The sequence below is a fragment of the Monomorium pharaonis genome, chromosome 8 (genome assembly GCF_013373865.1).
Source record: "Monomorium pharaonis isolate MP-MQ-018 chromosome 8, ASM1337386v2, whole genome shotgun sequence".
In the NCBI taxonomy this organism is placed as follows: domain Eukaryota; kingdom Metazoa; phylum Arthropoda; class Insecta; order Hymenoptera; family Formicidae; genus Monomorium; species Monomorium pharaonis.
In genome coordinates this window covers 14,401,278-14,415,463 of record NC_050474.1, presented here as the reverse complement: position 1 = coordinate 14,415,463, position 14,186 = coordinate 14,401,278, and the positions used below count along the sequence as shown (strand labels likewise).

The following is a 14,186-nucleotide window of genomic DNA, read 5'->3' as shown; positions in this document are numbered from 1 at the left end:
TATATCGTACGTAACACAACACTTGGATAATGACTACTCTGACAATACTTTAGTAATTAGAGCACAACGTTTCGGCCCTTTTCAAGTGAAAAATACATGTGAAAGCAAATTATACTACACATACCTCATCTCAACATCACATTCTAAAATCCGTAGGAATGAATAAAATAATCGTACCTCGTATAATTGCAGTAAGTTACATTGGATATCTATCCATCTCAGTTTGCAAAAGAAAACTCTTTTTAGTATTGTTTCGAGAGACGTGTTAGAAAGTACGTTTGTACTCCGCAACCTTTGTCAGTCGAAAAAAGAGATCGTTGGAAATGTGCAAGTCACGTTTAAAAACATAAAATAATATTGGTTCAAAATTATCACTAGTCTAAAGTAACTAAACTGTACGTATAATTCTGTCATACACTGTGTTAAGATTGTCAGTATCTTTTTGCAAATTAATATTATTCTTAAATTTTTGAATGAAAAACGTTTCTGCAATCTCTTTTTTTCTTTTATGTTTTTCCCTATGTATAATATTTGGTTTCGACCATTCGAATTCGTGATTGGTGGATAATTGGTGGTCAGTAACAACTGTATGGTGCTAAGACAAACTTTTTATATTTTGTTGATGTTCTTTAAATCTTGTCTTTAAATGTTGTTTAGTCTGTCCTATGTATGAAAGATCGCAGTCATGGCAATTAATTTTATACACAAGTTCTAAACAAATTATAAACAAGTATTTGTTGAGTATGCGTCTCAAATCATCGCTTACATGTTTAATATGTGGTAAAACAATTGTTTTCCGATTGTCAAATAGTTCATTAACACTATTATTGTCATTTGTTGTGAGCGTTTGCTCGTTTCGGGAATTCTTTCCCGTAAGTAGTTGGAATTTGTTCTGCCCTAGGTGTATGAGAAAAAGAAAACACTTCTTACTTGCTTTTTCGTTGTTTTTATTTCTTTGCTTGGTGCTTACAGTCAGCTGTGACGGTATCAAGTGTCACTCGCGACAAGATTTGTAGTACGGGAAGGTTCTCCGTCGAGACGAGACGTCCAAAAATTACAAAGAAATCTTCAAAGCCACCGATCTCCGCCGCACCCGCGATACAGTGCTCGCAAAAATCTTAATAATTAATCGAACGGACAGCACATGGGACATCACACACACAAAAACACGAGATAACACGCTTTTGCGTCCGCTCCCGAGCGACGTAGCTTGGACGTTGTTATGTTACTCTCCGCTCGGTCACGGCGCACAGTGGGGCCAAATCTAAAAAAACTGGCCAAAATTCAAAAAATTAAAATATTAGCCTGAAACTTTGTATATTGCAGTTTTTGGGATTGCTGATGACAAATCCGGAATCAAAATTTAAAAAAAACCAAATGGCGGCTATGAAAAGACTAAAAAACGTAACTAAAAACCGTAATTTTTATTGGTTTTATGTAAAACTTTATACATATAGGTTTTCAAGATCGCTGATTAATGATTTGAGGTCAAAATTAAGAAAAAATAAAATGGCTGCTAGAAAATGGCAATGTTGAAGTTTAAAACGCTTAAATACTGTACGTTATTTTTATTAAATTTACGTGAGACGTAGCATATATAGGTTTTCGAGGTCGCAGATTATAAATTTGAAGAGAAAAGAAATGGCTAACATAAAATGGCGGATATAAAGTTTCTAAAATCCGCAATTTTTATTAATTTTATAAGAAAGTTAGTGTGCATAGATTTTCGATATCGCTAATAATGAATCCGTAGTCAAAATAAAAAAAAAACAAAATAAAATACACATTTAAACATTTTTAAATTTAATTATTTAAAAGTCATAGTATAAGTTAATAATTATCAAGTCATTCTTATTATTATTAATTAAAACAGAATAAAGTATATGGTAAAAATATGAATCTGTACAAGTCAGAAGTTAAAAGAGTATATATATATATAATAAAAATAAAAATAAATTGTGTAATTTATTATAAACAATTAGAGTACATATATATAATAAAAATAAAAATAAATTGTGTAATTTATTATAAACAATTCTCAGAACAATTCTCAAAGACAAAAGTCTTCATTATCTGTTTAATTATTTAGAAATTGTTATATTAACCCATTAAGTCTCATGGCAAAATGAGTCGCGATATCAGAAAAGTGATAACGCTGTTCTTGGCAGCGTTCTTAGCAATAATTTGTGCAACAAAAAATTAATTACAAAAAATATGTTTTTAACAATTTGTTATAAACAAATAATCATTCTAGACTAAAATAAACCACGCCAATCGATTCTACGCAAAAAACTACGACAAAAACATGTACAATATGTCTATGCTTATAACAAATAATACAATGTTTATAATATGTTTTTTGTTTATAACAAATTAAAAAATTTTTTTGCAATTAACTTTTTGTTGCACAAATTATTGCTAGGAACGTTCATTTTGTGCCATGATATTGCCAATAAAAATGTATACACCTTTTAAACTTTAATAATCAACGTATACTTCTACTAGTTATTAAAAAAACTTGTGCCATTTTCTTAGGGGCAGCTGCTGTTTGTTTAATTTATTTAATAATACTATAAACTATAACTTGCAATAAATGTCACTGCAGAACTCTACGGAACGGTATTACTTTTTCAATGTTTTCTAAAATTTTTGTCATGTAAGATTGCAGTAATTTACATTGTGAATATTTATAATATATTTTTATATATTTTTTTAATTCCGTTTTTATAATACATATTTAAATTCTCCTTACATTCACAAGATGATTCCATTTTGTAAAATTGAAATTGGTTAATTGTACGATCTGTTATAATTTTTTGAAAAGATGTTTTGTTTTCTTTCTTTTATGTGAGACAGCTACTGCTCGTGCGAAGGTCGTTTTAGTATTAAATTTTCAACGAAAATATAAAATAACGGATCTTTCTAATGGCACATTTTTAAACTTGAAGTATCAGTCTATCCAACCTAATAATTCAAATACTTTAGATAAAAACTTTATTTTTTAACTTTTGGCCAGATTTTGGGGAATCGGCCCCACTGTGCGGCGTGGTCGCGCTTATATAGTGTTTTTAGCGCAATTTTGGGGGCCAGTGACCGGGCGTCGATAGCTTCCGCGAGGCTAAGCGTTTCGACATCGGAACGCAGTAGTCTCGCGGTTTACTTGTGTCGCGTAAGGTTTTTATGTAGGTCGATGCGGAACTACATTCGGGCTGTTCCGCACCGAATTTTGCGAGATCACGGAAGTTAGCAGGAACTTCCGTGAGCACGGCGGATTCCAAAGACGTTGCGAACGATAACCTCTTTCGCAACGTCTTTCGTCACTGAGCTACGTTGTAGTTCGGGCTACAACATATTATTATTTAAATCATTTCGTTCTTTTAATATCTTAAGTCGTCTTTTGATATGTTTGTTAATAAAATCTCTTGGATAACAATTGTTTAATAAAAGTTTTTTAACTGTTTCAATGTTAGGTTTATGAAAGCGTTGGTCAGACAGTAATATTGCTTGGTCTACCAAAGTCACTATCGTATTAATTTTATACGTCTTAGTGTGAGACAAAAAATAATTTATGTACCTGCCAGAAAACGTGGGTTTTCGGTATCAATTGCTTATTAAACTATGACCGTCCCTAATTATTGAAACATTCAAAAAATTTAGCAGGTTCTTGTTTTCGATTTTATATGTGAATTTTAATCTTGGATGGTACTTGGTAAACGTTTCTAACATGTGTTCTGGTTTAGTCAACATTGTGAGAACAATAGTGAATATTTTTGCATAAGTATGTTAATAAATGCTTAAAACATGTTGATTCTGTTATTTTGTATTTTTTCAAAAATATTTACGAAAAAGAGAAAAATACATAAGTGGACCACATTGGGTACATATTTAATCAACATAGCTTAAGCGTTATCTTTTTTTAAATATTTATTATACTTATATAAATCATTGAAAATATTTCATATACTTTTTTTAGTTTTAAAAATGTTTTTTATTTTAAATCTGAGCCTTATTTTTTAATTTTGATTTCATTAAAAAATTAGAAAAATCTCCAAAACTTAGAGGGGCATATTGGGTACAGGTTATTAATTGTTTCTTTTGTTAATATTTCACGAAAACAATCACAAAAATACATATTAAATTTTTTTTAGAGGGGAGGGTAATGTACGTAATGGCAGTTTCTTGAAGAGGAATGTTTAAAAAGTACACATAAATTTTTTCACGTTTTTTAAACCATTATTTATATGGTTATAAGGGCGAAGACAAAAACGACCCATAGGTTGAGTTAGAGTGTGCTGAAAAACACGGTTGAAATTAAGGGTTAATATATGTGTGTGGGGGGGGGGGGGAGGGGGTCTGAAAATTTTCAGCACAACTTGCATAAAGAACAGACTAAATTAAGTAGAAAAGTCCTTTACCAATTTGTGATTTTTACAATAGTTAATAAGTTACTAATTTAAATAGTCACCGATTAGCACGGTCTACCGCCAAATACCAACAATCGCGCTGCAGCGCGCGACGAGATAAAACCGTCCAACAAGATGGGTGCTATAGTTGCTATGTACGCAAAAAGTTGTTGTTTATAAAATCGGTGTAACCATTTCCGTTTGTAAATAACAACTCCCTGCGCGCTTAATGACCGCGGACGTGCATCTCGCTTATTTTACAGCACGCTTTCCGGTATTTGGCGGCCAAATAATTTATTACCTATTGCGAAAATTGCAAAATGGTAGAGAATATTTCTGCTCAGTTTAGTCCCGTTCTATCTCTGCGCAAGTATTGTGTCGAAAATTTTCAGACATCCTGTATATTAAAATTAAATTTTTTTATAACAAAGTTATTTTTAAAATATTTAAAAAGTCACAATTAAAATAATAATGTATTGCGCACCAAATAATTTCATTTAAAAAAAATTTTATAAAAAACTTAAAAAATGGTAAAATTATAGTTTCTTTAAGGGGATGCTGGACTGCCTCTCAAACTTGATCGAGGTCGATAATGTAGAGTCATTCGTGTATCATTAATGAGATTTCGTATATATTTCTTTTATAGATTTAGAAATTCTTTTCCAGAATTAAAATACATATATTAATATTAATCTGTGAATTAAACTAGTGTTCTGTTTCTATCCTCGGACAGCCTCGGACCGATTCCTCACTCACACATGTATACGAAATTTTTTGTGAAGCTTTCCTCTTATACCAAAGCTTCTAGCTCATTTCTGCAAGCATTTTATTATTCTTTCATGTAATAAGATTAGTGCGTACTAGTTATTTGTACGTACAGAGTCTTTAAAACTTATGTGTTACAGATGAAAGATACGAGGCAACTGCACAAAAATATAATTTTTTAACTTTTTTTGTTTTTTACATAATATTATAGGTAGGCACTATTTGTTATTGTCTATACTTTAATTCTGGAGAAGGATTTTTAATTCTATGAAATCAGTAAAAAATAGGCCTAATTAAAAATAATAGCGTTCAATCGGTAAAACAGACGACTCCAGCATCCCCTTAAGATTCCTAATATTTTTTTTTAACTTAGCACACACGTGCTTACTCTCTTCTCTCTCTCTCTTTCTCTCTCTTTCTCTCCTCCCCTTCTCCCCCTCTCTCTCCCTCTCCCTCTTTCTTTCTCTCTTTCTCATTTTTCTTTTATATACACCTTTCCAGTCTTTACGCCTGCAGTGCGTGCGTGCGTGTGTGTGCGTGTGTGTGTGTGTCTGTGTGTGTGTGTGTGTGAGCGTGTGAGCGTAAGGTTTGAAGGTAAAAAGAAGCAAGGGAGTGCTAGACCAAAGTGGCGACATCTATCTAAACCTTCCTCGACTAATCTATCGCTATTTTATATGCGTTTTATGCAGGCACATGAAATTTTCAGACATGAAATTTTCAGTGCCACAACACTTTTTTATTAACACGCTCAATCTGAAAACACAGTATTGTTCCTTAATATTTACTCTAGTGCACACCTGACTTGTTTTATATATACAAGAGCAGAACTTTTACATAAAATAATTTTTGTAACCAGTCCACACCAAAAATCGATAACTAAAAAATTTTTTTTTTTGTATAAAGTACCCACATAGAAACAAAACCTCCAGTAGATGTCTAATGGACGTCTGCCATGGAAGTATAAACTTCCAGTGGACGTCCATTAGACATCCAATATAGAGCCATTAGAAATCCACAGTTCCGCATTGTGGACGTCCATTAGACCTTCATTAGAGGTCGTCAAAGAGGTCTATTAGACGTTGTATGGATCATTAATAGAGGCTTCACGGAGCCTCGATGGATGACTGACGGACGTTTCGTGGATCATTAGTAGAAGCTTCATGGAGCCTCGATAGATGATTGACAAAATAAAAATTTAAAATAAAAATTTTATTTCTTTTAAATTATTTTTATCAACAGTACATACTAAATTTAAGACAAATTTTTATTAATTAAATATAAATTTAAATTATATTATTTTATTTTATTCTTACTTGCCTCTGGTTTTGAACCCGGGACCTTAGGATTACAAACCTTGTACTCTATCCGCTATGCCAATTTGACTCATCGATATGGGTACTTGTTATTGTCTACATATACATATACGTTATAAACTGACGCAATTATATTATTTTTTATAAAAGCAATTAAATTTTGCAAAACATTAAAAATAAATAGCATTAATTTATTTACTTATTAATTTCATTGTTAAATTTCTTTTTCCATAACCTTAATAATTTGATGGAAATTGCGATCTATTTAGCATTAATACTTTGAAGCGTTCAAATGGTTAATTAGATAATTTTAACTATATAGATCATATATTCTAAGAAAAATTGAATAGTACACTTATTATTCTGTTTTTGTATTCAGTACATGATAAATTTAGATTTTGTGCTTTTTTTTGTGTGCAGTAATTGTAGACAAACCGTTAGTTTTGAAAACATTATCTTTATAATAATTTTTTTTTAATATCAAATGGATCTCTCATTCAGGATGTTATAGTGTTGTCTGATTTCTGAGTCAACTACGACGCGCATGGACGGCTAAAAAATCGGACAGCATTGTGATATCTTTTATGAGATATTAAGCTGATATCATAAGGATAACATTTTCAAGAAACTTAAATGAAATTCTTCTATGAGATATCTCAAAGACCTCTCTTAGCAGACGTCTCTGATAAATGTTACCATTTGGACATCATTTCCAAGATATCTAAATGTTTTCTTTAAAAAGTTCTCTTAAAGTTTTCATTCTAACAAGCGTGTTGTCTGGGTTAACTTCTACCATAAAAATAAATGTTCCATACAGCTACGGAAGTTTAATGGATACCTAATAGACGTCTATCTAACTTCCATCATGGAAGTAAATGTTCCATAGAGCTATGGAAGTTTAATGGATCCTTAATGGACGTCTGTCTAACTTCCATCATGGAAATAATGTTCCATAGAGCTATGGAAGTTTAGTGGATCCTTAATAGACGTCCATCTAACTTCCACTATGGAAGAAAACATCCAATGGAGCTATGGATGTTTAATGGATCCCTAATGGATGTCTATCTAACTTCCATCATAAACTAATGTTCCATAGAGCTATGGAAGTTTAGTGGATCCCTAATAGACGTCCATCTAACTTCCACTATGGAAGAAAACATCCAATGGAGCTATGGATGTTTAATGGATCCTTAATGGATGTCTATATAACTTCCGCCATGGAGGTAAATCTTCAATGGAGCCATGGAAGTTTACTGGATCCCTAATGGACGTCTAGCTAACTTCCGCCATGGAGGTAAACTTCCAATGGAGCTAAGGAAGTTTACTAGACCTCTAATGGACGTCCATCTGACTTCCACCATGGACATAGACGTCCCATGGATCTATGGAGGTTTAATGGACGTCCATTGGACATCCACTGGATGCCAATTTCTATGTGGGTAATTACGTGCGCATTGTGTTATCGTCCATATTTTAATTGTGGAAAATGATTTTTAATTCTATAAATTCAATTAAAAGGTTAATGACTCTGAAAATTAGCATATTCGATCATAAAACAGGACAACTTTAGTATCTCCTTAAGTAAAACTATCACAAATTCTTGAAATTATAAAACATGTATAAAACTATCACAATAGTTTACGACATGTTTCATACTTTATCTTGACATATTTTAAACATATAATAAAATAAAATCAATTATTTTAAAACATTCCACTGTTCGATACTAAAATTTCTTTTATTACCGAAATTAATTTTTTTAACTTATATTTATATAAATTTTTTAAATGTTTAATTGAATAAGTCTTTAGAATTTGATATTTATTTATTAATAACTTGTAGATATAAAGTTTATTAATATTACGTGTGTGTTTATTCTAGGTAAATTCTACGTTGCGTACTTATTGCCAAAGAATTCGATTTTGAACGAAAAAGTAAACACATTAATCATTCAATTAAATCAAGCCGGCTTACCATTATTATGGAATCAACACATTGTTCATGCTTTTATTATTCAAAAGAAATTGTTGGCTAAAAAAAAATTAACTCAGAATGTAAAGGACAAGGATGGCTTCGTGTCGTTCAATCTATCTGATATGCAATCATCCTTCTATATGCTATTGATAGGATTATTCATATCTACAATAGTATTTTTACACGAAAAAAGATGGCTAAAAACTATTGCTGCGCACCGAAAAATCAAGCTGCAAATATAAATAATGGACTTATGTCTTTTTTGTCAATTTTCACTTTTTTCTGGCATTTCAAGGATCAAAGTTGCTCGCATAAATAGTTTAAGAGGCTACATACACCTAGAGACACCTAGAATAAAAAATAGGAAAATAGTAAAAATAGAAAATCTTTTTCTCGATCTTTTTTTCAAAACGTAATGTATGTAATTAATCCTAGTTTTTTTTTACTTTAAAATACATTCTTAAAACATGTTTCAAAATAAATTTGAACTAAAAATATTTAAAAATGGCGGAGATATTGTCCTTATCGCAAGACCTTGTTGAAAAAAGATGCTCCGCGGTACCAATTGCAGCTCGTACAGGACTTATCTGAAACAGATCAGCCTAGAATTTTCTTAAACTGTATGAAATTATTTAGTCTTTATCGTGGCTGATTTTTAAAATATCGATTTTTGGCAAAATAGTGGCCGTTTAAAGAAAAAAAGCGATTTTTTAGGATAAAAATTGCTCGTTTTCTTAACTATAAAAAAAGTAAGGCCTCTAAAAAAACCGCCACGATAAAGACTGCTTTTTTGTGTAGATTAAGCCCTCCTAATTTCAAGTAAATCGGTCCAGCCATTTCCAGCTAGAGATATTTTTGGTACACGAAAACATGGTTTCGAGAAAAACGCGTTTGACATTCAATTAAAACGTAGATAATTTTTTTTCAAACTTACATGAAATCATCCACTCCAGGGCCATACAGTTAACCCTCTCCAGATGTAGCGGCATCAAAGGCTTCGGCGTAATATTTTTGCGTAAGCTACCATACCTATTGCGAAGGATTAGGATGTGCCCGTCGCGCCCCAGCGTTGTCGAACGCGCTTGGACTTTTTTCGCTATATTTTCGACAATTTTCAAGGAATCACTTTGAAACATGCAGGGAATTTTCTCAAGACCTTATATTTTACAAATATGCAAAAAACAAAAAATGCATTTTTCCAAAATTTCTAGGTGTATGTAACCCCTTAAGTGATGTATACGTATTACGGATACAATGTTACAAACAAGATAAAAGATACTTTCTGTTTCTTTTCTTCTTTCATCTTTTTTCTGCAATTATTTAAAACGTTTCAGATAGGATGGTAATTGACTTCAACATTTTAACTTCGAAGCTTTGGCATTAAAATCTTCGAAGATAAACTTTGCAACTGTAGTTTTCGAAACTTTTAAGAGAATCAAAATTATATAATTATTAATTTAATATGATCGTAATTCTATTGCTACAGGTACTCATTTAAAAAATTATATATTAAATTTGAAATCAAATTCTAATGTTATAATTGTGTTGTATTAAATTATAAAAAGTAATTTCATTTATTTTTATCAAGTTTACGCTGCTAATCACTTAAGGAGGTCTCGCGCTTTTTTAGTTATGGACGTTATTGTAGTAATATTTCGTTGTTTTTGTTGTTCTGGAGTCAAATTGAGCGGACATGCTCTCGACTTTTGTACCGTCGATAAATAAATGCAGTTTTTTTTCGAAGTAGTCTTCCGTTTATTTCCCCATTACACATATCCGTGTTACAGTGCGAGTGAGTGCTAGGCGTCATTGCCAGAGCGTAACAATATATTCAAGAGAAATAAAAATTACTATCCTAGGTAGTGTAACGTCCCAGCGTCCGGAAAATTTTGTCCGGAATTTTTCTCGTGAAACTTGTCCAAATGTACGCGCGCTGAGTTATCTTACTCACTTATGCATCTCTATGGCTCTTACTTTTGTTTAAGTCATTGCTATATAATGATGATTAAAATATTAAACGCTAACTTAATCTTACTTTAAAATTATGTATACTCATATATACCACAAACCCTACATTAATATTATAATACACTTTAAGTTATATCTAATACTATACATTTTAACTTTCTTTTTGGCACGAATGCATAGGCAATCGAATTATTATAAATCCTAAATTCTTATTCTTGTTAATATCTTTACCACCAATATTGCTTATGGGTTCGTCAACGATTAATTAACTTTAAGTAAATAAGAACCGAATATTTGTAAAAGGCCCTCTGCACGTGCACCGTTAGATAAATTCTGTTATTAAAGAAACGATATCTCGTCAACGCAACTAAATACTTAAAGATTTGCATGATCCGAACGGTTCCAAAACAAAATTTATTATCAATGCGACGGCGACAGAATGTCGCGCCCTAAAAAATACAATACGACAAACCCGGTTATGAAATTAATCCGCGTAACATTTCGACTGCGTGTCGAAGGATCAGGTGAACCATAGCTAGGCGTTTCGCATAAACAGTCCGTAGGAAGAATAGATATCCATTTCGCCTCGGCGACGAAATGTCGCGCATTTAAAAATACAATCGGCAGGGCGACCACGGATCCTGTTTATAAAATTAATACTTAACAAAAAATATTCCGCACCAACGATGAAAGACCTATTTGTAAAATGCTAGACGAGATATCCGGCGGAGCACACGTGCAGATGGTCTCACTCTTCTTTTCAGCGGCCCCCGAAACTCGGTTCCCGCCAAGTCGCCGAATCACTCCCACTCTTGCCGACCCTTGCGCTTCGCGCGTGTTCCCTACTCCGGAGCGCTAGCGGCCGCTGAGCGCAGCGCCGATTTTGCTCGATTCCTTTGTTCGCGCTCTATTTAAATCAGCGCACAGAGGCCGGTCACTATTCTTTAATTTTTCGGTAGTTCTCAGTCACGTCACTTTTCGCGTCAGTCTTTAATCTTCCAGTCATTCTCGGGCACTAATTCTGTAACTTCCGCAATCGTATAGTTTTCTCAGTCATTCCATTCTTGAGTTACATTGAACTTGACTCTCCTGTCAATTGTGTGTGCCTCAACGTAAACCCCAACGACTACTCTGCGCTATCTCAACTCCGCAATCGACTGCTCTTAAGTATACTGAACCAGGTTCACATCTCCAACAACATTACTGCTTGTGAGTACTGCCTAATTTCCTTTATCTCTGCTCTTGGACCGACCGGCCCCGAATAGTAGTTAAGTAAGTACGTCCCTCTCGGACAAAGCCGGCATCGACAGTCATAATTAGTTATAGTCGAGTCGATTGTTACTGCGAATACTGTTTCCGAACATATTATCTTTGTGTTGTGCGAGCGGAGAGCCTCGTCGGCCTCTCGCCTCGTATAGTAGATTTTTAAAGTTTCTGTATTTTCTTCGTCTTGAATTCGTGTTTCCGTCTCTATAGAAAATATCTGTGGATTTATTGTGTTTAGACAATTTGAGTAAAGTCAGTTAATTTCATTGTTACCGTATCGTCTAATCACTTAAGAAATATAGTTTGACTCTTTATTTATTTAAAAATTGAGTACCGAATCTTTTCTGCGACTTGCCTCGATCCGACATCTCCACATGTCCCATCTATTTAAGAATCACGCCCCTCTACCGCTTCGAGTAAAAGAGCTACCGGCTTTAGTAACGCTTTCTCTTTGGTTACCGCATTATCGCTAATTATTGTGGCGCGAGAATTCGTGCCTGACGCCCAAAATATAGAGTTTTGTGAAGATACCGTTTACGCAAGTTACTGATATCGTTGAGAGAGCATTCTCGAGCGATATATTGGGGATACCGTTTACGCAAGTTACCGCTATCGTACCGAGAGCATTCTCGAGCCATATATTGAAGATACCGTCCCGCGATATCGTTGGGGAAACTTTTCAAGTTCCATTTGGGGGATACCGTTTTCCTAAACTACCGATTTTAGTTGAGAAAGCGTTACTCGTTACTATCAATAAAGGTTACCGTTTAATTGAGCGTAGCCCCCTCGGACCTGGCGGTTCCCAAGGGAAAGCAACGTCGCAAATTTTGGCGAACAAATTTGGAGAACATCTTCCGATATTTTAAAAAATTTTTTTGATAATAATAATAACGAGGACGAAAAGACCATAAGAACTTACTGCCGATCTACTCCCAAATAACAGTGAAATAATTGCTCCAGATATAACTCCCTCCTTCCCCTGTGCCGTGATGAACTCAGCGCAGCAACCCAAAGTGAGTAAATTCCAGTAACTGAGAATATTAAATATTGCTGGTAAATTTGAACCCGGATATACCCGTGCTCTATTACCGTAGATTCCGCCAGCAAGCGTTCAATCGCTTGCCAGCGATATAAGTTAGGAAACCATAGATTCCGCCAGCAAGCGTTCATCGCTTGCCAGCAAAGTAAGTCGAGCGAATAAAATACGAGCACGAGTATACCTGGCGGCCCTAAATTGCCGAAAGAAACGCTTAGCTAAGCGTCCAGCCGCTTGATAGAGCATTTTTCGTTCTCGTTATAGATAATAAACAAGAAACGTCACCGCGCCGGAAAGAGGAAAAGAGAAAGAATCTTAAAGAAACAATAAAGAGAAACAACTCTAGAACGGGCTTTTAAAGATATCGAGAGTTTCGTGGGCTACCCGCTGGAACGCCCCTCCACCCTCCTCCTGCAACCAGAACCGACTTTTCTCCAGGAAGAGCAATTTCTCTTCTCGACCTCTCACAGGAAGATACCATTTCACTACGACAATATCACGAACTCCGGAACCCTGAAGTTATCATCCTTAACGACTCCGACGAAGACGCTCCCGTCACAGACCATTCCCAATCCACACAGTTAGAACCATTAGACCCTACAACAGATTACAATAGCGCTACAATTTCACAAATAATCATATTTCCTCCGCCCGAAATTTAAAGGAACCCCGTTGACACTTGTAACAATAATTAACACCATACATTATTTTATTAATAGATACGTATAAAACATGTACGTGTATGTGGTATTTGTCTATGTATTATTATAGAACATTTATAGCGTTTACTTGCGTTTATATAAATTTTACATATGCATATATCTATTTGTAATAAGCGGAATATATGAAGTATTTGTATTCTAATAACAACGTAATTTTCTCAGTTAGAATTTTGTAGTATTATAAATTGCTTTGTTACACATTAAGGTTGTAAAAAATCATCCCGTACTTTCATAATAAAATCATGATATTCTTTTTAGAAACCTACAAGATGATTCATATACTTATCCGTACCCACAATAATAATTAATATCTCATTATACATTCATAAACTATATGTACAACCAGACCTCTTGTACGTAATTATAACTATATCATAATTACATTAACCAAACCCCACAAGGTTTTCCATCGGCAACAAGCTCTCGCCATACCCGGGTAGAGTCCGTGTAAGCGGGCTGCCCGAAATTCAAAAGGAGAGCCCCGCGTCGATCAGGCGACCAAGGCGTCGCGACGCACGCTTAAAAGGAAAATATCCCTAGACCCAGACGTAACAGTAGTAAACACAAGTCATTTTGACGTCAAATTTGGGTCATTCCCTGACTATTACTGACGCCACTAATTAACGATTTAATGACGTTAAAATGACGGTTTAATGTCATAGACAATTAATGTCACAAAAAATATATGATTTTCATGTTTATCCCAGGTAGTAAGCTGCCGTTATTGTAATGTTTTAAA

General features: G+C 33.9%; 1 protein-coding gene across 1 annotated transcript in view; it reads left to right on the top strand.

Moving 5' to 3' along the window:
* The window catches only part of LOC105834943, a 67,725-nt gene extending 54,052 nt beyond the window's left edge, over positions 1–13,673 (top strand). The window contains exon 3 of the mRNA XM_036290835.1: positions 8,363–13,673. Within this exon, the coding sequence (XP_036146728.1) occupies positions 8,363–8,697 (335 nt within the window). The 3' untranslated portion in view covers positions 8,698–13,673. The remainder of the gene's footprint in view (positions 1–8,362) is intronic.
* Positions 13,674–14,186: the final 513 nt, after the last annotated feature.